This window comes from Trachypithecus francoisi, unplaced genomic scaffold (assembly GCF_009764315.1).
Source record: "Trachypithecus francoisi isolate TF-2019V2 unplaced genomic scaffold, Tfra_2.0 Lachesis_group4, whole genome shotgun sequence".
Lineage (NCBI taxonomy): Eukaryota > Metazoa > Chordata > Mammalia > Primates > Cercopithecidae > Trachypithecus > Trachypithecus francoisi.
The window spans coordinates 15,604,323-15,631,090 of NW_022681469.1; the positions used below are offsets into that span (position 1 = coordinate 15,604,323).

The 26,768-nt window shown below is 44.9% G+C and overlaps 2 protein-coding genes across 3 annotated transcripts; both read right to left on the minus strand.

Annotated features, from left to right (window-relative positions):
• Positions 1 to 185: 185 nt before the first annotated feature.
• Positions 186 to 3,286, minus strand: TMEM139 (transmembrane protein 139). Its single transcript, XM_033192449.1, has 4 exons — positions 3,211 to 3,286; positions 2,745 to 2,842; positions 2,001 to 2,262; positions 186 to 1,770 (listed from the first exon to the last, which is right to left on the minus strand). The coding sequence occupies exons 3-4, from the start codon at positions 2,243 to 2,245 to the stop codon at positions 1,368 to 1,370; spliced, it is 648 nt and encodes a 215-aa protein (XP_033048340.1). The 5' UTR covers positions 2,246 to 2,262; positions 2,745 to 2,842; positions 3,211 to 3,286; the 3' UTR covers positions 186 to 1,367.
• A 13,836-nt stretch (positions 3,287 to 17,122) lies between these two features.
• Positions 17,123 to 22,812, minus strand: GSTK1 (glutathione S-transferase kappa 1). 2 transcript variants are annotated; one of them, XM_033192447.1, is made up of 8 exons: positions 22,633 to 22,812; positions 22,054 to 22,135; positions 21,533 to 21,661; positions 21,117 to 21,217; positions 20,898 to 20,933; positions 18,513 to 18,629; positions 18,062 to 18,155; positions 17,123 to 17,451 (listed from the first exon to the last, which is right to left on the minus strand). In XM_033192447.1, exons 1-8 carry the CDS (start codon positions 22,702 to 22,704, stop codon positions 17,402 to 17,404), a joined length of 681 nt encoding a protein of 226 aa, XP_033048338.1. In that variant the 5' UTR covers positions 22,705 to 22,812; the 3' UTR covers positions 17,123 to 17,401. The 2 variants fall into 2 exon arrangements, with proteins under 2 accessions (XP_033048338.1, XP_033048339.1); XM_033192448.1 differs by lacking the exon at positions 18,062 to 18,155.
• Positions 22,813 to 26,768: the final 3,956 nt, after the last annotated feature.

Consider the following 26,768-nt stretch of genomic DNA (forward strand, 5'->3'; position numbering starts at 1 on the left):
GAGAGCTCGGCGGAAAGACAAAAGGAGGAGGAGCGGGGCGGGGCAAAGGGCGGGGAAAGAGCGAGGGCGGGAGGGTGTGCGCCGTTCGGCCTGGGAATCCGATTGGTTATCGATTCCCGCGGAAATCACCCCGGTACCTCTCCCGCCCCCTGGCCGGCCTATGGCGATAACTTAACGGAGACTTGTGTGGCTGGAGTTTTGCTTTATTGAAGTTGAACGGTTGGAGCCAGGCTGCGGAGGAGACTGAGAGCGCGACAAGGTGCTGGACAGATACCCGCGCGGGGAAGGAAGACTGGCTTAGGAGGGGGCGTCAGCTATGGTTTAGCAGCTTCCTGCCACCGAAACCTACATCACAGCCGCAGCACACAATTCCAGGAAACCTGGTGCTCAATATTGGGATCTCAGGAATCCGGACCGGCGGCTGGGGTGAAAGTCTAGCGGTCAGAGCGCAGGAGTGAGGAAGAAGCTATTAGAGACTCTTCGCAAGTGGCCCCAGGGCTTCATATGGATGATTCAAGAGGGAATCTCCTGGCCAGAAAGCTCACATGTTTCACTCTTTCTGGACTTCATACCCACCCTCCACCTAGGGCCAGTGACTCCACTGTTTTCAAATACATTGGGGACCCTGCACTGGGGACTGCTCTCTAGCACTTGGGCAGGAGAGGCACAGACACTGCTACCCATGCGGAGCAGGGATCACCAGAGCGTTGACTGAGTTTGCTCGTCCAGGAGGCTGGGGACATGCGTGCCCATGCTCAGCCCACCCCCTCTGTAGACACAATTGGTCCCCCATTCTGTTTATAGGAAGTCTTCCACCCTGCACCAGCAGCTGTCCCTAGACAGGGATTGGGAGACATGCATGTGGCTTGGCTTCCTATTACCTTGTGTTGAAAACACAATAGGCTTTGGGATCAGGAGTTAGTGTTATTTACTAGCAGTGTGCCCTCGTGCACATTGTCAAACTCCTTTGACTCTTGGAATCCTCATTTTTCAATAATAACTCACAAAGCTGGCAAGCCTAAGGGATCTAACAGCTCGAACAGCACCTGGAACAGAAGCAATAGCCGCCACTCAGAGGTTACATCTTCCTTCTCCACCTTCTCTGCATCACCTCCCTACCTCATCCTCAATTTAACGCTGGAAATATTGGATATGGGGTAGGTCACCAAATGTTGCCATAAGACTCAAATTATGCCACCCACATCTCAGCTGGGAAGGGCTTACCGTGGCCTGACTTTCCTCAGGGTCCAAGTCCCCATTTATGATATTCAGCCAGAAACACTGTTTCTGACATAATAGGCACTGGAAAATGTTGGTCAAATGAATGAGGTCTGGTATGGACAGAAGAGAAATCTTGGGAGAGTCATTTAAGGGGGTGCCCAGTTGTCTTCACAAAAAACACTATCATCATCAGGTTGACCAAAGCAGACGTCATAGGCAGGGGGTGGAGTCAGAGGCTCTAATCTGGGGAGTGTCCCCAAGCTCTGCAGATCAGGAGCAGTGGACACAGCCCGTGGTCCCCGAAGCCGAAGGCTGATTGGAGCTCTTCCAGGGCTTCCTTCCTGGGCCATAGTCTCTGAGGCCATTCGCCTCTGTTCCAGTCTGGCTCTCCTGGACCCCTCTGGATGGCTAGGTTGTTCATCCTCAGGTGCTGGGGGTATCACAACAGTGCTGTAGGGGGGTGGTTGCTCCAACTCTTGGGGGCGGCACTGGGATTCCAGTCCCACCACGGCCTCTTCATAGGCTGGCACTTCAAAGGCTTCATTGTCCCTGAGGGAAGAGAAATAAGGCCATCGGTGGCTTCCATGAAAGAAGCCCTTTTTCCCTTTTTTTTTTGTCTGCTACGGGCAAAAGATCCTCTGTTGGCCTCTGACCCCTCCTCCCGCTGATGCCAGTGACAGAGGAAACCAGAGACTCTATGCCTCAGAGACTACAGAGAGAGAGGGAGGGAAGATGGGCCCAAGGTGTATTCCTCTCATGATGCCCACCCCTTAACTCACCGTGCATTGCCTGAGGGCCCTGGGCTCTCAGTCTGCATTGATTGGAGCTGGGACCGAAGCCCGCATTTCAGAAACCGGACCAGGAGATAGGCAAACAAGAAGAAGCCACCCAATGTGAGAAAGAAATAAGCAACAGGGGTGATGTCCGTCTTTATGCACAGCAAAGCCAGCCCCAGTAGGAAGGAGGCGCAGCACAGGAGGAGAAGCAGCTTTTCCAGTCTCCCCAATAAATGCATTGGCACCATGGCCCCTCCCCAGGCTCCTGCAAAAAGACACACAGCTATTGTGTCTACACTAGCAATTGGTGTCATGGCTGTGTCAGATACCAAAGTAACCATATGATATTTCCTTGTTTGGTTTCTAGGTTCTTCAATCTCAAATCAAATAATCTGTGGAGGCCCTTCCAGCTCTCTAGGTCTTGGCGTGTGTGGAATAGCCAGGAAACCAGCCCAGGAGCCTTGACCCACAGCCATTCTGTAAGTTGACTGTGTCATGGCTCTGCCTTCTTTCCTTTATCCTTCCCTGTAGTCTCCCTTCCAGCTCTGTCCCTCACCACCATCCAGGATCCGGTCCTGGGCATGCCCTGCCTGGGGCTTCACTGCACACTGGCATCTCTGGAATGCAGGTGATGGGGCAGGCCCTGCCCTTCCTCTGTTATTGCTCCTGGATCTCCACCCCCAACCTCCCCAGCCAGAGGCCCTCAATCCAGCCCTGTTAGAGAAGAGGGGAGGGACCCCCACTTACCCTGTCTGACTCTGTCTTTTCCTTTCCTCCGGTGTCAGCCCATGCTCCAGGTGGAGGGAGAAAGTGCACACAGGCGCACCAAAGCCACTGGGACACAACTGCTTGAGAAACAATTGTACAGGCAAAGGCCCAGCACAGTGGCCAGAGGCCCTGATAACTGCTGTCCTCTTCTAGATAGACCCCACATCGGCCAGGGCCTTCCTCTACCCTCTGCTGATCCTAACTCGTTAAACTTAGTTTGCAAGTTTCCTGCCAGGAATTAGCCCAGTGCCTGGGAGGCGGTAGGCAGGGGAACCCTTTTTCCTTGTAACAGCAACAACCCGAGGCAGCCCATACCCCAAAAACAGCCTGTCAGCCAGCGCTCTGTGTAGCAAGGAATTGCAGATTCCCTCCTCACACCTCGGTCCCAATCCCATGACCCTCCCGACCCTCACACCCACACCTGTCTCAGGAGTTCGTCGCTCACCTGTCTCCACAGACTGCAGAAAGTAGATGGGGTGGGAGGTGGGGGGAAGGGCCAGAGCAGGTAGGTGGAGCCCACTGGCCCCACCCTCTTTTTCTGTTCCAATCCCTCTGTTCTGGCCCAGTCAGTCTCCGTCATTTTCTCCCTAAGGCTGACTTCCAACTGCTGCACTTTGATTTGTTCTGGTTTTTACTCTCTCCACCCACCCCTACGGTGCCCTAATGAGAGTGCACCCCTTACTCCCAATGATCTTTGTACTTAGGACCAGAGTTAGCATTAACCTTTCCCTCTCAGCGCATATTGTATGTTAATTACAGCCCTGGGCAGTTTGCCTTCTATTTGGTAATTTATCTTGTGCCTCTCTCCCAAGTGACTGGAAGCAGAGACTTCGGCGTATTTAATCTCTGTAGATCAGCACACAGTGCATTGCACACAGGAAGCAATGCTGTGGGCATGGACTGGTGTGTCCTGCTTCCATTGCCCAAGTGCTATTTTTGTGGACTCCTCGTTTTCTGCAGATCTGTCAGAAGTGTTTGTGTGTATACTTCTTGACCCCAGTTAACCCCGAGTCTTCAAGATCCTCCTCCGAGGTGATGCTGCTTTAGAGCCTGCTCCAGTGTATCCACACTGTTCCTTCCTAAATCTGTTCCACCATTTACCTGGTTATGTAGCATTTTTCTGTTTACTGATTTTCCTTCCACTGTGAGTTTCTCAAGGTGCATGATTATTTTTAATCATCTCTGAATGCTGGAACTAACATGGTTCCTGACACGTGGTAGGGCACTAACTATAAGGCTCCCCTCTCACCAGGCCTCACCACACCTGTGAAGATCCAGGAGCCATTCTTTTCAGTTGTGGGTCAGGCAGTTAAGTCCGAGTAGGGGAGGTGCTTGGAGGTAGAGGGTGGGTAGAATCATACTTTGTCCTTGAGCCAGAGGGTGAACAAGACTGGGTCCCGTTCCTTCAGAGGGTGACCAGCAGACAGACTGAGGGGACCTGCAGACCATGGGCACAAATCCAATCCAGGCTTCCCAGGGACAGCTGGGGTGGGGGAGCATAGCAGAGGATGTGTGTGTGTGTGTGTGTGTGTGTATGTGTGTGTGTGAGAGAGGAGACAGTATGAGAATAAGGATAACTGTGTCTGTAGTGGTATATATATGTGGGCACTGGTGGGATATTGAAGATTCTCTGTCCCGTTGCCCCAGATCGATAGCGGAGAGAGGAAGGAGACATAACAGGAAGGCTGTGGGAGTCTAAATGAGGTGTGCCTCTACGCAAAGTAGGCACGGAAGTAAGAGGGGGCTGATTGTTGTTTTGTTTTAGCCAGTTCCTCACTGTTCTGCTCATAGGGGAAAGTACGGCTGGAATCAGGACTTCAGTCTACAGTTAACATATGAATAGAAGGAAATTGGCCAACGGTCATTGGTGTGTGTGATAGGAAAGGGGTTTGTTAAGGAGTGAGTTGTGGGGATGGGAAGGTGTAGGCTAAGTGGCACAGGGCCAAAGGGTATGGGCCTGAGGTGTCAGGGGAGAGTCTGGGAGAGGCTGGACCTTTGTAGCTTAAGTCTCGTGGTTGCCTGAAGGAGAGTGCAATAGATAAGAACTGGATCCCAACTGGCGAGGCTAGACTGCTGACTGGCTGTGCCCGTTCATACAGTCTCAATTCCAGTAATGTAAAATCAAGTTTTTAAAAATTGCATTTGTTAAAAAATAAACATGACAATATTTAAAAGCTAAATAAAAATAATCATCTACTGTTGCGGGAAGTCAGGGACCCCGAACGGAGGGATCGGCTGAAGCCGCGGCAGAAGAACATAAATTGTGAAGATTTCATGGACCTTTATTAGTTCCTCAAATTAATACTTTTATAATTTCTTATACCTGTCTTTACTGCAATCTCTGAACATAAATTGTGAAGATTTCATGGACACTTATCACTTCCTCAATCAATACTCTTGTGATTTCCTATTCCCGTCTTTAATCTCTTAATCCCGTCATCTTCTTCGTAAGCTGAGGAGGATGAATGTTGCCTCAGGACCCTGTGATGATTGTGTCAACTGCACAAATTGTTTGTAGAGCATGTGTGTTTGAACAATATGAAATCTGGGCATCTTGAAAAAAGAACAGGATAACAGCAATGTTCAGGGAACAAGGGAGGTAACTTTGAACTGGCTGCCAGTGAGCGGGACAGAACAGAGTCATATTTCTCCTCTTTCAAAAGCAAATAGGAGAAATATCGCTGAATTCTTTTTCTCAGCAAGGAACATCCCTGAGAAAGAGAATGGGCCCCTGAGGGTAGGCCTATGAACGGTCCCCTTGGAAGCGTGCTGTCTTTTACGGTCGAAGCCGAAGGGATGAAATAAGCCCCGGTCTCCTGTAGCACTCCCAGGCTTATTAGGACAAGGAAATTCCCGCCTAATAAATTTTGGTCAGACAGGCTGTCTGCTCTCAAACCCTGTTTTCTGATAAGATGTTATCAATGACAATGCGTGCCGAAACTTCATTAGCAGTTTTAATTTCACCCCATCTGGTGGTCCTGTGATCTCGCCCTGCCTCCATTTGCTTTGTGATATTTTATTACCTTGTGAATGATGTGATCTCTGACCCACACCCTATTCATGCACTCCCTCCCCTTTTGAAAATTGCTAATGAAAACTTGCTGGTTTTATGACTCGGAGAACATCATGGATCCTGCCGACATGTGGTATCTCCCCCGGACACCCAGCTTTAAATTTCTCTCTTGTGCTCTTTCCCTTTATTTCTCAAACCAGCTGAGACACTTAGGAAATAGAAAAGAACCCACACAGCCATCGGGAGTGGGTTCTCCCGATAGTCTGCCATCTCATTATCCTAACACGGCCATTTAAAATGTTTATATAGTTCTTCCAGACTGTCCACATGCAAACCAGAATATACTAACCACTTTGTATCTTTAAAAAGTTTTATACTTTATATTGTATATATTTCACCTTGATAAAGACTTTATTGTAGTAATTTCAAACAGCTATGTAATATTTTATTCAATCAATATGCCATCATTTGATTAATATACCCTCATGATACATTGCTCAATAACACTGAGCCTATTTCACTCAATATTTTTGGGCGTTAAAAATAATGAAGGTTTCCGGGCACGGTGGCTCATGCCCATAATCCCAGTACTTTGGGAGGCCGAGGTGGATGATCACGAGGTCAGGAGTTCAAGACCAGCCTGGCCAACATGGTGAAACCCCGTCTCTACTAAAAATACAAAAATTAGCTGGGCATGGAGATGCATGCCTATAATCCCAGCTACTCGGGAGGCTGAGGCAGGAGAATTGCTTGAGCCGGGACCCGGGAGGCAGAGGTTGTGGTGAGCTGAGGTCACGCCATTGCACTCCAGCCTAGGCAACAAGAGTGAAACTATGTCTCAAAATAATAATAATAATAATAATAATAATAATGCAGACTGGGTGCCATGGCTCATGCTTGTAATCCCAACAATTTGGGAGGCCGAGGTGGGCAGATTGCTTGAGCACAGGAGTTTGAGATCAGCCTGGGCAACATGACGAAACCATGCCCCTCCAAAAAAAAAATACAAAAATTAGCTGGGTGTGGTGGCACGCGCCTATAGTTCCAGCTACTTAGGAGACTGAAGTGGGAGGACTGCTTGAGCCCTGGAGGTTGAGGCTGCAGTGAGCTGTGATCATGCCAAAAAAATACAAAAATCAGCTGGGGGTGGTGGTGCATACCTATAGTTCCAGTTACACAGGAGGCTGAGGTGGGTGGATTGCTTGAGTTATGGAGGTCGAGGCTTCAGTGAGCTGTGATCATGCCACTGCATTCCAGCCTGTCTGCATTCCAGACCCTGTCTCAAAAATTAATATAATAATAATAATATAATGCAAGAAAGTAGATTAGAAGTTGCTAGGGGTGGGGAGGCAGAGGGAGAAATGGAGAGTAACTGCAAATGAGTTTCATATTGGGGCGGTGAAAATTTCTAAAATTACAAAATGGTGATGCTTGCACAAGTCTGAATAATTCTTAAAAAAAAAACCACTGCATTGTACACTTTAAAAGGATGAATTGGCCGGACGCAGTGGCTCACGCCTGTAATCCCAGCACTTTGGGAGGCCGAGGCGGGCAGATCACAAGGTCAGGAGTTTGAGACTAGCCTGGTGAAACCCCATCTCTACTAAAAATACAAAAATTAGCTGGGCGTGGTGGCAGGTGCCTGTAGTCCCAGTTACTTGGGAGGCTGAGACAGGAGAATGGCATGAACCCAGGAAGGCAGAGCTTACAGTGAGCTGAGTTTGTGCCACTGCACTCCAGCCTGGGCAACAGACCGAGACTCCCACCTCAAAAAAAAAAAAAAAAAAAAAAAAGATGAATTATACCTTTGTCAATCAAGGAAAATGACTGAGGCAAGTCTCAATCATTTTAGGAGGTTTATTTGCCAAAGTTAAGGAATTGCACCTGGGAGACAAGTCTATGCTTTTCTTTTAAGATTATTTTGGTGGTTTCAATATTTAATGCCTTTGTCTGGCTTAGTGAATCTGCATTTTTACATAAGATAATGTAGATAATAGGGCAGAGGAAACAATCAGATATGCATTTGTCTCAGTGGGCAGAGGGATGACTTTCATTTCTGTCCTGTGTCCCCCGACCTGTGAAGATAAGCTATGAATTTACATTGCCCTGGTGAAGTTTAGCTGAAATGCTTTAGGGTAAAGATCTTGGGTACCACAGGGAATCTCCTTGTGGGCAAGATGTGAGGGAGGTGTGTGGCTTTTCATCTTTGTAGCCATCTTATTTAGAAACCAAAATGGGGCTGGGCGCGGTGGTTCATGCCTGTAATCCCAGCACTTTGGGAGGCCGAGGTGGGTGATCAGGATCACGAGGTCAGGAGTTTGAGACCAGCCTGGCCAACATGATGAAACCCCATCTCTACTAAAATTATAAAAATTAGCCAGCATGGTGGCGTGCGCCTGTAATCCCAGCTACTCGGGAGGCTGAGGCAGGAGAATTGCTTGAACCTGGGAGACGGAGGTTGCAGTGAGCCGAGATCACACCACTGCACTCCAGCATGGGCGACAGAGTGAGACTTGGTCTCAAAAAACAAAAACAAAAACGAAAACAAAAACAAAAACAAAACAAAACAAAAAACCAAAGAAACCAAAATGGGAGGCAGGTTTGCATGACCCAGTTCCCAGCTTGACTTTTCCCTCTGGCTTAGTAAGTTTGGGATCCCAAGATTTATTTTCCTTCCACACCTTAAGAAAACTGTTTAAAAAATAATACAATGAACATCTTATGTATAGTTTTCCTTTTGCTTTGGATTATTTCTTCAGGATGAATTTTAAGAAATGTCATTATCGAGAGAGAAGCAATAGGAAAGTTTTTATTGTCCTGAATGCATATGGCCAAATTGCTTCCCAAAAGTTTTGCTTTCCTTTATTTCTTCATCAGTGTAATATCCTTAGCAAAAGAGGAATGCACCACTTAATTCAATTGTCATCCACTTTCTACTTGCCTGCCTTTGACAAACCCTACTGGAGATGGAATTACTTCTCCTTGACCACTGTTTCCTGCTCGTTTGGGTGGATGACAGTGAAGGGAAGTGGAAGGGCAAGGAGAACAAGGGAGAATTCAAGCTTACTGCCTCCCACTGTGTGCTTGTCTCTGTGGCTTTGTATTTCTGTGATTTTTGTGTTTTAGAATCCGGGAGTGCTTTATAGTATCATCATGTGTAGAATGTTTTGTGCATACTCCTCACCATGTTAAATACTTTACACTAATTAAGTAATTTAAAATACGTATGCCATACTAAGATGTAGTTACTGTGATTATGTCCATTTTATAGATGAGGTCAGAAACTTGAGGAATGTGGGTAGCTAATTAAGGGTGGGGTCAGGATTTGAACCCATGGTCTGAACCCAGAATCCTGGCTCTTAAGCATCTAAACACTCTCTTGGGCTGCTCTCAAATGATAATTTAACAAAACACTAGAGGCATTCTGAATCATTATTCTGTTCTTCTCTGGAGGAGTGGTTAGATGCGATTTCCCCCCATCATTTGGCATTTTAAGAAAAGGCTGATCTTTAGACAGCAAGGGCAGCCAAGGAGATGATCAGAAGGTAAATTAAGGTTATTGACATATAAGGCAGGATAAGGAAATGAAGATTGCAAGGTCTGTATTGGAAGGCTTACCTTTTATCATCTGATTAAGACAACTAAAAAATAGATCACTCTAAACTGAATAAGCATACAACCCACTGCTGGTGACTTCTGAAAAGATATTGGTGACAACAGATACATACCTTTGTGTAGAATCAATTGATTGGCCCCACATACACGATCTCATTTGATCCTTATTAACAATCATTTGGGCTGCCTGATTATCCTTTACATTTTACAGAGGAGGAAACAAGCTCAGAGGAAGTACATGATTTCTTTAGTTAGAAGGAAACTCAGAACCTTGACCTTTTAATTCAGCTGGGTGTGTTTTCCCCTTCAGACATTGCCTTAGTCACAGCTTCTACAAAATGTGTAAGGAAGGTGGATAAATGGTTTATCATGACATAGGTGAGCAACATTGATATTTTCTAGATGGAAATGCTTTCAGCAAATAATAAAGCCTCCAGTATGTAAGAATAAATACATGCAATCATCCCATCAACTACTTTTAATATTGTACAAAGCTCACTAAACAAGAACTGAGTGAACAATGGGGTTGAGGCAGTCAGTCTAGCTCAGATATTCAGCATTAAGCCCAAAAAGCTTCTGGAATTTGAGAAATTGAGTGTGGTTGTTGCTAAGTAACAACAACAAAAAGAGCATTGTGTTTGTTAGAAATGTCTACCGATAGTGACAGCAGAGTCCCACATGGATATTCCTGTAAATACTAGCAAACAGGAGGCTGTGCAGTTATGCACATGTGTTTTGGCCAACCCTGGTTTTCAAATCTCATTTCTACCACTTACTAGCAGTGTGATCTTGGACGAGTTACTTAACCTTTCTGAGCTTCGGTTTCTAATCTGTAAATTGGTGAAAATAAACTCAAGTATATCACCCCTTTCCCACCCTGCTCCTCCAGCTTGGGGAACTACAGCCAAAGTGAGTCTGAGTCTGCCTGTAGTGTGTACAACTGTGTGTGGGACCAGCGAGGGGCACCATCTTGTCACTGGGACCTGATTTCACCATGGAGCATTTGTTTGTAACCACATTGTACATAGCCCTGTGCTAACTTCTAAGGGCATCTACCCAGGAGAGGTAACATATTTGATTGTGGTCTCCAGGATTTTCTGATATGGACAGAGAGATAAGACATGCATATGAAATAATTAAATAACAATTAAAGACAGTATCTGACAGCCTGGGCAACATAGTGAGACCCTGTCTCTACACACAAAAAACATTACAAATTAGCCAGGTGCAGCATTGCCTGCCTGTAATCCTAGGTCTTTGGGAGGCTGATGGGGGAGGATTGTCTGAGCCCAAGAGTTCGAGGTTGCAGAAAACTATGACTGTGCCACTACACTCCCACCTGTGTGACAAGGCAAGATCCTGTCTTTGAAAAAAAAAAGAAGAAAGAAGACAGTATCTGAAAAAGTACTAATGTATGTGCTGGGCAAGGCTCACGCCTGTAATCCCAGCACTTTGGGAGGCCAAGGCAGGTGGATCATGAGGTCAGAAGTTCACGACCAGCCTAGCCAACATAGCGAAACCCTGTCTCTACTAAAAATACAAAAAGTAGCTGGGCATGGTGGCACGCGCCTGTAGTTCCAGCTACTCGGGAGGCTGAGGCAGGAGAATTGCTTGAACCCGTCTTTCCATGCCTGGCTTATTTTATTTCAGATTCCTCTATGTAGTTGCAAATGACAGAATTTCTTCCTTTTTTAAGACTAAATAATATTCCATTTGTGTGTGTGTGTGTGTGTGTGTGTGTGTGTGTGTGTATCTGTGTATACAGTCATGCACCACATTAACAATGTTTCCACCAGACTACATATAGGACGGTGGTCCCATAAGATTATAACGAAGCTGAAAAATTCTTATTGCCTAGTGATTTGTGTTACAATTGCCTACAGTACTGAGTGCACTAACAGGCTGTACAGGTTTATAGCCCAGGAGCAATAGGCAATACCACATAGCCTATTTGTGTAGTAGGCTATACCATCTTGGTTTGTGTATGTTCTGTATACTCCATGATGTTCACACAATTACAAAATTGCCTAATAATGCATTTCTCAGAACATATCCCCATCATTAAGCAATGCATGACTGTGTATTATACACATCACATTTTTAAAACCATTCATTTGGGTTATTTATTTAAAATTTAATTAAAATAAAATAGAGATGAGGTTTTGACATGTTGCCCAGGCTGGTCTTGAACTCCTGGGCTCAAGCAATCCACCCACCTAGGCTTCCCAAAGTGTTGGGATTACATATGTGAGCCATTACGCCCAGCCTAACCATTCATTTGTTGATGGACACTTAGGTTGACTTCATATTTTGGCTATTGTGAATAAGAGCAAGATATCTCTTTGATATACTGATTTCATTTCTTTTGGAGATATACTCAGAAACGGGATTGCTGGATCATATGGTAGATCCCTTTGTAGCTTTTAGAGGAACCTGCATACTCTTGTCCACAATGGCTGTACTAATTTCTATTCCTGCCAACCCTTTTCTCCACATCATCACTAACAGTTATCGTTCAGCTTTTTAATGATAGTCATTATAACAAGATGTGAGGTGCTATCTCATTGTAATTTTGATTTGCATTTCCCTGATGATTAGTTGTTGAACATTTTTCATAAACCTGTTGGCCACTTGTATGTTTTCATTTGAGAAATGTCTGTTCTCGTCCTGCAATCGTTTTTCAGTTGGGTGATTTGTTTTCTTGCTATTGAGTTTCTTTTATATTTTGGATATTAACCTCTTATCAGATGTATGGTTTAAAAATATTTTCTTAATCTTAAAAAATATAATCTTACCAACCTGTGGGTCTACATTCTTTTTTAAAAACATTTTTATTACAGAAATATCTCAATACACATAATAGAGGATAGTATAAATAACTCCCCATGTAGCCATCACTCAGCTTTAAAGATAATTAACATCTTGTCACTCGTTTCATCTATTCCTTCTGATCTCCCACATTTTAAAAAGCATCATGTCATTTCAATCCTAAATATATATATTTTGAGACAGAGTCTTGCTCTGTTGCCAGGCTGGAGTGCATTGCTGCACTGCTGCGATCTCGGCTCACTGCAACCTCCGCCTACCGGGTTCAAGCCATTCTCCTGCCTCAGCCTCCCAAGTAGTTGGGACTACAGGTGCATGCCACCATGCTCAGCTAACTTTTGTATTTTTAGTAGAGATGAGGTTTCACCATGTTGGCCAGGATGCTCTCAATCTCTTGACCTCATGATCTGTCTACGTCAGCCTCCCAAAGTGCTGGGATTACAGGTGTTAGCCAGCACACCCGGCCCTATCCTAAATATTTCAAAATGAATTACAACCAATGAAAACTTTTTTTCGTGCACAGTCACTCAGCTATTATCGCATAATGAAATTAACATTAATTCTTTAATATCACCTAATAGCCACTCCATATCATTTTCCCCATTGTCTCAAAAATGTATTTTTACAGTTTGTAAATTATTTTAAAATCTACTGTTAAAACATGAGAAATTTTCAAAGGAGTCTAATTAGAAAGTAGGCAAAAGACATGAACAGACATTTTACTGACGACCATATACAGATGGCAAGTAGCACATGAAAAGATGTTCATTAGTCATTGGGGAGATGCAAATTAAAAATCACAATGAGCTATCACTACCCACCTATCAGAATGATTAAAGTAAGAAACATTAGTAACACTAAATGCTGGTGAGGCTGTGGACAAACTGGATCACTCATGCGTTGCTGGTGGAAAAGTGAAACCAGCTACTCTGGAAAACAGTATGGCAGCCTGCCTTCCTTCCTTCCTTCCTTCCTTCCTTCCTTCCTTCCTTTCCTTCCTTCCTTCCTTTCCTTCCTTCCTTCCTTTCCTTCCTTCCTTCCTTTCCTTCCTTCCTTCCTTTCCTTCCTTTCTTCCTTCCTTCCTTCCTTCCCTCCCTCCCTCCTCCCTCCCTTCCTCCCTCCCTCCCTTCCCCCTTTCTTTTCTTTCTTTTTTTGTTTGTTGTTGTTTTTGTTTTGTGAGACAGGGTCTGGCTCTGTCGCCCAAGCTGGAGTGCAGTGGTGTGATCATAGCTCACTTCAACCTCCGCCTCACAGGTTCAAGTGATCCTCCCACTTTAGCCTCCCAATTAGCTGGGACCGCAGGCACACATCACCATGTCTGGCCATTTTTTTTTTTTTTTTTTTTTGGAGATGAGGTTTTGCCATGTTGCCCAGGCTGGTCTTGAACTCCTGGGCTCAAGTCATCCTTCTGCCTTGGCTTCCCAATGTGCTGGGATTACAGATGGGAGCCACCATGCACTCAGCCTTGACAGTTTCTTCTAAAACTAAACATGCACTTACCATGGGACCCAGTGGTTGTGCTCCTAAGCATTTACCCAGAGAAATGAAAATAAAAACCTGTACATAAATGCACAGAGTAGCTTATTTGTAAGAACCTGAAACTGAAAATAATCGAAGTGTCCTTCAATAGGTGAATGTTTAAAAAAACTGTGTTACATCCATACTATAGAATATTAATACTATTCAGCAATAAAAAGGAATAAACTCCGGATACATGTCAAAACCTTGGATAGATCTCAAAGGGAATGTGCTGAAATCAAATCTGATTCCATTTATATAGTATTTTTGAAATGACAAGATATAAAGAACAGATTAGTGATTGCCAAGGGTTAGGGAAGTACGGGAGGGAGGGAGGTAGCTGTGGCTATCAAAGGGTAGCATGAGAAATCTTTATGCTGAAGATGTTTTGTATCTTGGCTGTGGTGGTGGTCATCAGCCTACATGTGATAAAATTATGTAGAACTAAATACAGACACACAATGAGCATGTGTTAAACTAGTGAAATCTGAATAAGGTGTATGGATTATATCAATGTCAATTTTTTGACTGTGTTATTGTTCTATAGTTATGCAAGATATTACCACTGGGGAAAGTATGTGAAGAGTATATGGAATCTCTCTGTATTATAGCTTACAAAACAGATATATAAAAATAGAGAGTAGGAATGAGAATGAGAAAGGGAGGACTCTTCACTTCTTACTTGATACCTTGCTTTCACTGTTTTTACCACATGCATGCATTATTTTTTTAAATTACCATGTGTTTGGTTCTGTTAAAAAAATCATGTCTGGAAACTTCACCTAAGAAAATACAGATACAATAAGATTGTTTTGGAAACATAAAGCTAGTTGTTAACCTTGGAATTTGAATTACAATGCAAGAAAGTAGTTCAGTATTGAATTTAAGTATTGGCACAATTACAAATTTCATATTACATTACAATTATTGATCAGAAGGGAAGAGGGCAAGAAACTAAGAAAAAGTATGAAACCCGCCTTGGATTAGAAGAAGAGTGTTCCATTATTCACAGACAGTTGCTTTGAGAGGCTTTCCCCTTTCCTGTTTTGATTCTATTTGGAAGAAGGATTTCAGAAATTAAAATCTGGATCATGAGTGTAAGCATTAGTCTAGAAACTGTCTAGTTCCTCCAGAGAAGATTAAAGTCAGCCACTGGATTCAGAAAATAGGATGATAAAGTCTTCAAAGAAAGACTGAGTAGAGGCAGGAAATATGCATCTACAATAAAACATTATCCCATTAAGACTGGGAAAATATTCAGGGTTAAGTTAAGTAGTTAATAATACATTTAGAAATCAGTGGGCAAGATGCACAGTTGTACTGCAATGTGAATCCACAATTTTTTTTTTTTTTTTTTTTTTTTTGAGATAGAGTCTTACTCTGTCGCCCAGGCTGGACTGCAATGACCTGATCTCAGCTCACTGCAACCTCCGCCTCCTGGGTTCAAGCAATTCTCCCACCTAAGCCTCCTGAGTACCTGGGATTGCAGACGTGAACCACCACAAACAGCTTAATTTTTGTATTTTTAGTAGAGACTGGGTTTCACCATGTTGGTCAGGCTGGTCTCAAACTGCTGACCTCAAGTGATCCACCTGCCTCAGCTTCCCAAAGTGCTGGGATTACAGGCATGAGCCACTGAGCCCAGCCAAATTTTTTATTTTTCATTTTTATTATTTTGTGTATCAGAATACATTTTAAAGAATGAAAAATTTTAAAAGTATACAAATAAAATGGAAAGATTTTGATATATTTTATCTCAGAATAATGTCCTCTGTATTGTTTTTATTCATCAAGACATTGAGATCATACTATATAGTTTCATCTTTTTCCAATCAATATTATATCCCAAGAATTTCCAATGTTCTTAACAATTCTTCACAAATACAATTATTATTATTTTTTTTGAGACAGAGTTTTGCTCTTGTTGCCCAAGCTGGAGTGCAATGGCACAATCTCAGCTCACCGCAACTTCTGCCTCCCGGGTTCAAGTGATTCTCCTGCCTCAGCCTCCTGAGTAGCTGGGATTAACAGCACGTGCCACCATGCCCGGTTAATTTTTTTGTATTTTTAGTAGAAACAGGGTTTTACCATGTTAGCCAGGCTGGTCTCGAACTCCTGACCTCAGGTGATCCACCTGCTTGGCCTCCCAAAGTGTTGGCATTATAGGTGTGAGCCACCATGCCAGCCCTCAAAAAATACAATTTTTGATGGCTGTAAAACATTATCTCCTGAATCTGTCATGATTTATTATTTTCCTCCTAATAGGTGTTTAAGTTGTTCATAATTTTTGATATCAACAAATAGTGCTGAGACAAGCATCTTTATTCATAAAACTGATTCCACTCACCCTGCTCTGGGCAGCTTAGTTTTGTCTCAATTTGTCCTTATGATTTTTAAGATTGGACATCTTCCTATATTTTTATTTTATACTAGTTGTACATCCTATGAAACTCCTTTGAATAAAAGGAGTACTTAATCTGGAGATGTTCTTTTGCCATTACTTCACAGATAAGCTGGGTAAAGTTGAATTTAAATCCTGGAGGATGCTAGAGGCATGGGAAAGGTGAGAGAGGAAGACAGAAAGTAATGGGAGATAAAAGGGGAAAATGGAGTATGGGAAGAGCCAGACCCAGAGGGAGGGATGAAACTCCTCTGGTCTATGTAAGGCTCTGTACTTGGTTCCCAACAATGGGTCCAAGTGAGGTTTCAGCTTCCAAATACAGAGTATTCTCAAGGAAGTCAAAATACTATTGAAACAAGGGATTTTGATTGTTGCACAATGGGCACAGCTAGGGGCAGGGACTTTGGATCAATTACTGGGGGGAATGGAAAAGTTACATGTATGTAGTAGGGAACAGGGGTTATATACTAGGTTAGGCAGAGAAGTCTTGGAGTTTTCTCAGAATCTGCACTGAGGGTTAAGGGAGGTATCTATGAAAAGGTATGCAACTTCTCCAATCCCCAGCAACTCCAGCCAGTTTCCCAGTACTGCCTTGCCCTGGTCCTGCAGATGTGGCTGGATGCAGTTTAAATATCTGGGCACAAGCTCAGCCAGACTCTGGTTCCCTCTGCTGTTCACTCCCACTGGGCTTCTGGTCCCAGCCCCATCTCAGTCACTGTGGCTGGTCAGAAGACAGTAAATCCCAAACTGGTTAGTTGCAAAGTCCATCTGGCTTGGTTTTCTGTTGCTGATAGAGAGACCAGGGGAGTTTCTGTGTGAGAGAATGGGGGACTATTCTCACTTCTTCCACTGCACAAGCTGCCCAAGGAGGGCTGGATGGCTGGTCTGGCTGGAAGTACCAAAAGAGCTCTCCTTCACCTATCCCTAGAGTAGGCAGGATGTGACCCCAGGAATGAGAATACACCAGGGCAATACAGACACAGAAACATTTTGCCTGAGGGCATTAGGTTTATTTTGTGGGAAAGCAGAGTGGGGGTTCTCTGAAAGGCACTTGTGAGGCATAGAAGTAAAGGTTGCCACATGGCTAATGGTGGACCCCTTCTTGGCATCCTTGGGGGTAGAGAAAAGACAGACAGCTCCCAGGGCCACAGAAAATACCTCTATCAGATAGAGAAATCCAAGTCCCAGTGCCTTATGGTGGAGCTGGGGTTAAGCAGATGGCCTGCTGTTTTTATGCGAAGAGTTTGCTTCCTCCGGGCAATCTTAAAGTCTGGCATTCACTGCTGGAGGCACAGGGCCCATCCACTTCTCTCCTGGATGAAGGAAATAACAGACTCTGCACACTGTTCTCAGGTGTGCTGGCAGGAGTTGGTCCCACAAGGTCCCAGGGGTTTTCTAATAAGACCCTTGCTTGGCTTCAAGGTACAGAAGGCTTCCTTCTCTTTACGGCGATGAAGACAGCCCCTGCCCGTTCAATGTTGAACAGCACTGACTGCATAAGGCTTTGCTACTGGAAGTACCAAGAATATATTTTGCTCTGAGCCCCTCCTTCCAGTCAACTGATATAGTGGGGGTGGAGCTGGGGTTAAAGGCAGTTCAGTGTTGAATCTTTTTATTTTTTGAGACAGAGTCTTGCTTTGTCACCCAGGCTGGAGTGCAGTGGCGTGATCTTGGCTCACTGCAACCTCCACCTCCCAGGTTCAAGTGATTTTCCTGCCTCAGCCTCCTGAGTAGCTGGGACTACAGGCGTGCACCACCACGTCCAGCTAATTTTTGTATTTTTAGTAGAGATGGGGTTTCACCATGTTCGCCAGGATGGTCTCAAACTCCTGACCTCATGCTCCGCCTGCCTCAGCCTCCCAAAGTGCTGGGATTACAGGCGTGAGCCACTGCACCCGGCTCAGTGTTGAATCTTTAACTTACCCAGCAGGTACGCCAGCAGCTCCATCCGGTCAGAGCCAAATATCATGTGGGTTTGGCCATCCACATGGGCCACGGTGATGGGCAGCCCAAAGGCCTGGAGAAAGCAGTTACAGTGCAAGGAGGAAGGCAAAGGAGCAGGTATTAGGCGGGGGTTGAAGGCTTCGAGTCAGTACTTTTTTGAGTTCACAGAAGGAAAGAGGTGTAAGAGGCTCCGTGGCCCCAGGTGCCTTCCTGTTTCTAAGATGCTGTCTTTTCTCTCACTATCCATCTCCTTCCCTTGCTTTCCCTGAGCCCAAGGAAAAGAAGGGAAAAGATGAGGGTTGTCTAAGAGCATTGAGGAGAATACTTGGAAAGCGAGCTTTTGCACAGAAGCATGGGAACTCACACCTAGAGATTCTCAAGTCTCCATCTTCAGGATGGGGGCTGGGAACACACATAAAGAGCTGCTCACCCCGTATCTGCAGGCTGCCTCAGTGGTCTCCTTGAGCTGGTTCTTCACCTTTGGCGTTGAGATCTTTTCCAGAAGCCCCTGGGCTTGTTCTGCAGACATGCCAGCCTTCTCTGCAGCCTAAGGGAATATAGTAGGGAATACAACTGTGGCTGCATGATATTGGATGGGGATCTCAGAGGAAAACTCTGGTCTTTTTATTTTCTGCCCCCAAGTTTTCCTGGCAATGCCCTTACCTACCCACAAGTGGAGATCTGTCCTTCCCAAGAGGAACTATTTCCTTTCTCCCAAATCTTGAGATGGGTGGAAAAGGTAGATGGCACAGAGTCAATCACAGAAATTAACACCAGGGGACATCTTAGAGACCAGCTAGATAGACCTCTTTATTTCACAATGAAGAGCCTGAATCCAGAGGTGATACATTACTTGCTCAGAGTTACACAGTATGTTGGTAGCACAGCCAACACTAATATCGAGGTCTCTAGAATTCAAGTCCAGGGCTCTTTCCTTCCTACTTCTCAGAGTTCCTGAGTATCTCATGCTTTTTTCAAATCAAGAGCTAGGCTCTAATTCCAGTGGAACTTCCTGAGGACCTTGTAACAAGGCACATGGCTGCAGCCACCTACCTGGCTTCAAGACAAAGATAAAGGCTTCAGTTTGTGGTTTGGGTATAGTTTGGGATAGGTGGTTCTTAACCTTGGCTGCCCATTTGAAACTCCTGAGGAGCTTTAAAAAATCTCCACGTGAGGTCATCCCTTAGAACTAGAGCCAAGCACTGTGGCTTATGCCTGTAATTCCAGCACTTTGGGAGACTCAGGCAGGAGACCGCTTCAGCTCAGGAGTTCGAGACCAACCTGGGCAACATAGTCAAATCCCCATCTCTACAAAAAAATTAAAAAAAAATTAGGCATGGTGGCACATGCTTGAAGTTCCAGCTACTCATAAGGCTGAGATGGGAGATCACTTGAGCCCAAGAGGTTGAGTCTGCAGTGAGCCATGATCATGCCACTGTACTCCAGCCTGGGTGACAAAGCAGGACATTGTCTCAAAAAAGAAAAAAAGAACAAGAACAATTACATCACAATTCCAGGGGGAAAGAGTTAGCTCCAAGGTACTCCAGGCGATTTTAATTCACAGCCAAGATTGAGAACCACTGCAACTTGACTTCCTAGATCAGAAGTGGGACCCAGGAATTCATGTAGCCTGTCCTAATGAGACACTATCTTTGACTTGGTTAAATTAGAGAATTATGTACCACACAAAATGTTTACAGAAAAATGGTTAAGTAAAATAAAAATAAGTCCACTCAATAGAACCTCTATAGAAACAAAGAACTATACTTTCAAAGAGTTAAAAATTGCATGGAGGCCAGGCACAGTGGCTCATTCCTGTAAACACAGCACTTTGGGAGGTGGAGGCAGACAGATCTCTTGAGCTCAGGAGTTCGAGACCAGCCTGGGCAACATGGTAAAACCCCTTCTCTACCAAAAATAAAAAAGTTAGCCGGGCATGGTAGTGTGTGCCTGTAGTCCCAGCTACTCGGGAGGCTGAGGTGGGAAGATCGCTTGAGCCCAGGAGGCAAAGGTTGCAGTGAGTCGAGGTTGCGCCACTGCACTCCAGCCTGGGTGACAGAGCCAGACCCTGTCTCAAAAAAAAAAAAAAAAGGCACAGAAAATGATTATTAAATATGAAGTAAAAAAGCAAGCTAAAAATTACACATGTACTTTGCAGGAATATAGACTGTAGAAGATTCATTTGCCATTCCTTATACATTTAACTTTTGTGTGATTTGCCACTTGATATATTACATTTGAATAGGTTTCAACTATTTTTTTTTGTAAGCCAGAGGAATAATACTGTTTTGAATTTCCTAATTTAATCCTGAAGATAAACTTACTTATCTGTGGCTCACTGGTCAATGTTTTGAACTATTTCCATTTGTTCTCACTCAGGCTTCTATATACCCTGGCATTAGTCAGTTATCTCTTTTTGTCTTTTTAAAGCCTCTTGGAAAAAGTCTCCTGTCTTCCACTCTGGATGTGTTGGTGAGGTTTGTGTTGCAGTCTGTGGAGACTTGTGAATACTACATCCCTCCCCGTCCAGGGGTTCCGACACTGAGCTTTTTTCTCTCACTGATGTCTTTCAGCAAATAAATTCTACCCATATGTTGTTCCTTTTGCACTTCCCCTTTCAACTTTGAGATATCCTTTTGAGGATCCTTAGTTCTGACTTTTCAGTCATTTGTCCCCTGAATCACAGATATCCTTTCTTCCCCAGTAATTATAACCTTTTCCATGCAATAAGAGACCTATTGTATTCTTTACCCCCAACCGCCAACTGTTCTCCGATTCTCTATGAGTACAGTTGAGGTGGAGCCAGGACACTCACCGCCAGGATGCTCTGGGGCTCAGTGATGTCTTCATCCTAGGAAGAAGAGAACACTCAGCAGGAAGGCAATGCCTCTCAGAAGGAGAGGGCTGTGACTGGAGGACAGTAGATCCTCTGGGGTAGTGGGGAGGGCAGGATCATGACCCTGAAAACATTTCTGGGGAAGGTCAGAAAGTCATCCAAGGTCCTCCCAGAGGATTCCCAGAGCCCCACACTCACCTTTGACCAGATGCGCATCCATAGCTCCCGGGACACTTTCTCCAGCATCTCTGGATGCTCTAAGCTCACGGCAGTGAGGAAACGCATGGCAGACAAACTTCCTATGGGGCAGAGACACCCAGAGGCAGGGCTCCTCTTGCTGCTTTCCTGGTGGAGGACTAGCTCTTCCTTGCTTCTGACATCCCCCAGAGCTCCTCTGCCCTCAGCCTCTCACCCAAGGTTCCCATGACCTATTTGCCTGCTCTTCTTCCCTTTCATGCCCGGCAACCTTCAGCTCCCTCAACGCTGATCCTGAGGTTTCCCAAGGCAGGCTTCACTTGCTTTAGTCTCCTGTAGCCCCTCCATCCTATCAATCCCACAATCTCCCACTTCTCTGTTCTTCACTGGATACCCTGTCTGCATCCCACTCTCTTCACCTTTTTCAATAATCACAGAAAAGAAATCCTTGGGGAACTGGATGGGAATCTGGAAATGGTGTCTCAGGAGCTTTATGTCATTTGCCATGTATTGTCCTTTGCGGGGAAGCAGAGCTGGAGGCTTGTTTCCTGCCAGGAGAAGGTTGGGCACGTTAAGTGAGAAAAGGCCTAAAGGTCCCAGGTTTGGGGACCTCGACCTGGGTTTTGGGCAGAGGGCAGCTTTCTTTTTTCTTCTCTTTTTTTTTTCTCGTTGTTTCGCTCTTGTTGCCCAGGCTGGAGTGCAATGGCACGATCTCAGCTCACCGCAACCTCCGCCTCTTGGGTTCAAACGATTCTCCCACCTCAGCCTCCCGAATAGCTGTCTTTTACAGGCATGCACCACCACGCCCGGCTAATTCTGTATCTTTAGTAGAGACGGGGCAGAGGGTAGCTTTCTAGCTGCCAGTGCCAATATAAGGACCCGCTGGGGTCGGCTCTCTTGGGCCACTGAAATCACCCTTGCCCCGACCCTCCCTTCCTACCACTGTCTTTCATGATCCCTGCTATAAGGCTGGGCCGCAACTGCAGGTTGATGTTCCAGATATTCTGATACCGGCATAGGACCTGCGGGCAGAGATCAAGAACTATTGTCAGTGTGCAAGATGGAAAAGTGAAAGAGCCGAGGGAAAGGGAAGGGAGGCGCTAAGTGCAGAGCAGGCGTTATGCGGACACCCTACATTGTTTGGTTTGAAATTGACAAAACTCTCCCCCCTACTAGAAATCTATTCCAGGATCTTCGCTCCTGTGGCCAGTTTTCCCCAAAACTGCCATCGTTGGGCTAAGAGGTGGCCATGTTCTGCATTTCTCCCCGAATGTTTGGAGCCGCCCCTCTTTCCACCACCGTGGGAAACTGCAGTTGGGATATAAAGGCTCGGGTTGGAGCCAGCGACTCTTCCGTTTAAAAGCACAAAGTGACCTTCAGCCCTGGAGCTCTCCCTGCTTGCCCTAACCCCGTGGGCGGCGCCAGGAGTTTCACGAGACCTCTGTATCTGTGCCCTGCGCTCACTCTTCCCTCCGCCCTCATGCCCCAGGCCCCGCCGAGGGGGCCCCCCTAGCGTCACCTCGAAGCCCAGCCAGGAGTAGGGGGACAGCACGTCATAGAAGAGCTCCACGGTGCGCAGCAGGGGCCCCATGCTGCAGGCTCCGGAAGAGCGGCGGCAGCAGGAGCTAGTTCCCCGGAACTTGGCACAGGCAGCCCAGCTTCCGGACCTGCCCGGGACCGCCCACCGCCATAGCGCGCAGCCTCAGAGAGAAACTGCCGTTGCAGAGGCCCCCCTCCGGCGCAGCGGGGCGGGGCCAGCCTAGGGCCCTCAGCCAGGGGCGGGGTGGGTAGGGACCCCTTGGGGAGCGCGCAGGTGTGGACAAGAGGCGCTGCAACCGCCTTTGCAAAAATTTTAACAGTGAGGAAATTACCAAGGTGAAACAGATCTGAATTCACCAACTCCATCGTGCCTTTAACCTCCAAACTGCCCTTGGTCATTCCTGAGCATGGGACGAGCTAATATAGGGAGAAATTTAGTATATAGTTTAAATGATAATAGCCTTTCCCCAAACTAAACCAGTTTTATAAAACTAATAAAAGTCCAACAAGTTTAGGATTATGAGAGGGGCGTGAATTCTGCTAAGATGTAGGCATTACAATTACCAGACATTGTTCCAGAGGTCACAAGCTCTGCAACTTCCCCAGTTATCCCTGTAAATAACCACATTTGTAGAACCTAAGACTGGCCTTTGAAGATACCTTCTCAGACTTTTCCATTTCTGATGACAGGATGACTCCACCTGGATCAGTGACTCCTCTGTGGCACTCATCCAGATGCAACTCAGTGCACTGAGGATGGTTTTCCACACCCCTGTGATTGCATCCCCAACCAATCAGCAGCACCAGTTCTCTAGCCCCTTGCCCACCAAACTATCCTTAAAAAACTAGCCGGTGGGCATGGTGGCTCACGCCTGTAATCCCAGCACTTTGGGAGGCTGAGGCGGGTGGATCACTTGAGGTCAGGAGTTCAAGACCATTCTGGCCCACATGGTGAAACCCTGTCTGTACTAAAAATGCAAAAATTAGCCGGGCATGGTGGCACGTCCTGTAATCCCAGTTACTTGGGAGGCTGAGTCAGGAGAATTGCTTGAATCCGGGAGGCAGAGGTTGCAGTGAGCCAAGATCATGCCACTGCACTCCAGCCTTGGTGACAGAGCAAGACTCCATCTCAAAAGAAAAAACAAAAACAAAAACAAAAAAACACAAAGCCCCTTAGCCTCTGCCTCCGAATTTTGAAAGGTTAATTTAAGTAATAGTAAAATTCTGGTCTCCTGTTTAGCAGGCTCTATGTGTATTAAACTCTTTCTCTATTGCAATTCCCTGGTCTTGATATATCAGCTCTATCTGGGTAATGGGCAAGATGAACCCATTGGGCTGGTGTCCCGGTGACTGTCCTGCTCTGCAGTGAAGTCTCTGGGAAGGAGATAGTTTGAGATGTCTATAGTGCCTTTCACTTAGCTGTGCCCCTTGGGTGAGCCACTTGACCTCTCTGAACCTATTTCCTCATCCTGCATACACATGGGGAATATCTAATGATAACACTGGCCTTATGATGAGTTGTGAGGATTGAGGTACTCCAATAACTGCTAGCTCTTATTATTGTTATTGTTACTTGGCAGTTGTTATTGTTACTTGGCAGTTGCGTGAATCTCCTGAACTGGGGCAGAATAAGAAGTTCTCAGAGTACACATTTTCTTGTGTAAGTTACCTTTATCGATTTGCACAATGTCTGGGACACATGTGACCATTGATACATATATTTTGAATGAGTGAAAAAAAGAGGGACTGGTAGAAGATGGAGAGGCCTCACCATAGATAATTGTAGTGATAATGGGAACGATTGGCCCTATTTGTTTTCACAAATATGTGAGTCATATTGTCTTATATTGGGATTACATTTACTGCAAAGAAACAGAATTGTAAAATAATTCCATTTAACTTTGTTAAAATTATTTTTAACATTACTAATTTAATAAATTGGAAAACATATAAAGATTTCACTTTTCATTTGTATCAATAAGGAAAACAACTCCAGGCTATCAGAATACAGAGATACAAGGTAAACCCCTACATGGAGAAGAGCATGCAAAATGGAATGAAAAATGATGTTATCATTACCTACTTGCAGAGTAAACTAATTGTTTGACAATCACTGAAACTAAACATTTTTTTTTTTTTTTTTGAGATGGAGTCTTGCTCTGTTGCCCAGGCTGGAGTGCAGTAGCACAATCTCAGCTCACTTTAACCTCTACTTCCCAGGTTCAAGTAATTCTCTCTGCCTCAGCCTCCCAAGTAGCTGGGATTACAGGTGGCCACCACCACACCCAGCTAACTTTTTGTGTTTTTAGTAGAGATGGGCTTTCACTATGTTGGCCAGGCTGGTCTTGAACTCCTGACCTCAGGTGATCCACCCATTTTGGCCTTCCAAAGTGCTGGGGTTACAGATGTGAGCCATCACAGTCTATCTTTTTTTTTTTTGAGACGTAATCTCACTCTGTCGCTCAGACTGAAATGCAGTGGTGCAATTTTGGCTCACTGCAACCTCTGCCCCCCAAGCTCAAGCAATTCTCCCACCTCGGCCTCCTGAGTAGCAGGGACTACAGGTGTATGCCACCACACCCAGCTAATTTTTGTGTTTTTTTTTGTAGAGACAGGGTTTCACCATGCTTTCCAATCTGGTCTTGAATTCCTGGGCTCAAGTGATCCTCCCACCTCGGCCTCCCAAAGTGCTGGGATTACAGGCATCAGCCACCATGCCCAGCTACATTTTTGTTTTTATCCAGTAATCATAATTTTAAAGTGTCCAAGAGCTAATTCAGCATGGTAATTTAAGGTTTCATTTCAAAGGTAGATCAATCGCTTATTTTAAAAAGCTTTTTATATTTGGAAATATTTTAGATTTCGTGAAGACTTGTAAAGATACTACAAGGTTTCTGAATACCCCTCATCCAGCTTTACCTAATGTGAAAATCTTACATAATATGGTATAATGATATAAACCAATACATTAACATTGGTACATTAGGTACATTACTTTTTTTTTTTTTTTTTTTTTTTTTGAGATGGAGTCTCACTCTGTTACCCAGGCTGGAGTGCAGTGGCACAATCTTGGCTCCCTGCAACCTCCGGCCACCATGCTCAGCTAATTTTTTGTATTTTTTAGTAGAGATGGGGTTTCACCATATTGGACAGGCTGGTCTCCAAGTCCTGACCTCATGATCCCCCTGCCTCAGCCTCCCAAAGTGCTGGGATTACAGGCATGAGCCACTGTTCCAAGCCTGGTACGTTACTATTAACTGAACTACAGATTTTACTCAGATTTCACCAGTTTTTTCACTAATATTCTTTTTCTGTTCCAGGATCTAGTCCAGCATACCACACAGAATTTTGTTGTCATGTCTCTTTATTATTCTCGTATCTATGAAAGTTTCTTGGCCTTTTCTAGTGTTTCATGACTTTGACACTTGTGAAGAGTGTTGATCAGCTATTTTATAGCATGTCCCTTCATTTGGGTTTGTCTGATATTTCCTCAGAATAAGACTAAGGTTGTGGACTTTTGGGATTGCCACAGAGGTAAGGTGCCCTTCTTGAATCATGTCATGAGGTACAGGATATCAACATGACTCATCACTGGTGATGTTTACCTTGGCCACCTGATTAAGGTGGAGCAACTGGCAAATTTCTGCACTGTAAAGTCACTATTTTTCCCTATCCAAACCCTAGTTTTTGGAAGGGAGTCACTAAGTGCGGCCCACCCTGGGAGTGAGGGTTGAATAGATTAAGTCCATCCACTGGAGGGAAGAATATTAAAGAAGGTATGGATATACGTTAACACCAACATGGTAACTAATCAATATTTGGGGAAATACTTTGAGGCTATGCAAATATCCAGTTGCTCCCTGAACTTTCACCCATCAGTTTTATTGTTCTTCAGTGGATCTTGCCTGCAGCAGTTGTTACTGTGGTATTCTAACGGTGATTCTCTATTTCCTTAATTTTTTACATTTATTTATTGGAATTCTTCTGACAGGAGAATTGTCCCTACTTTCTATGTATTTATTTATTCAGTCACTTATTTATATGAGTATGGACTCATAGATGTTTACTTTAAGAATCACAGAATAGTAAAACATTGATCTGCATTCTTACAGTCTA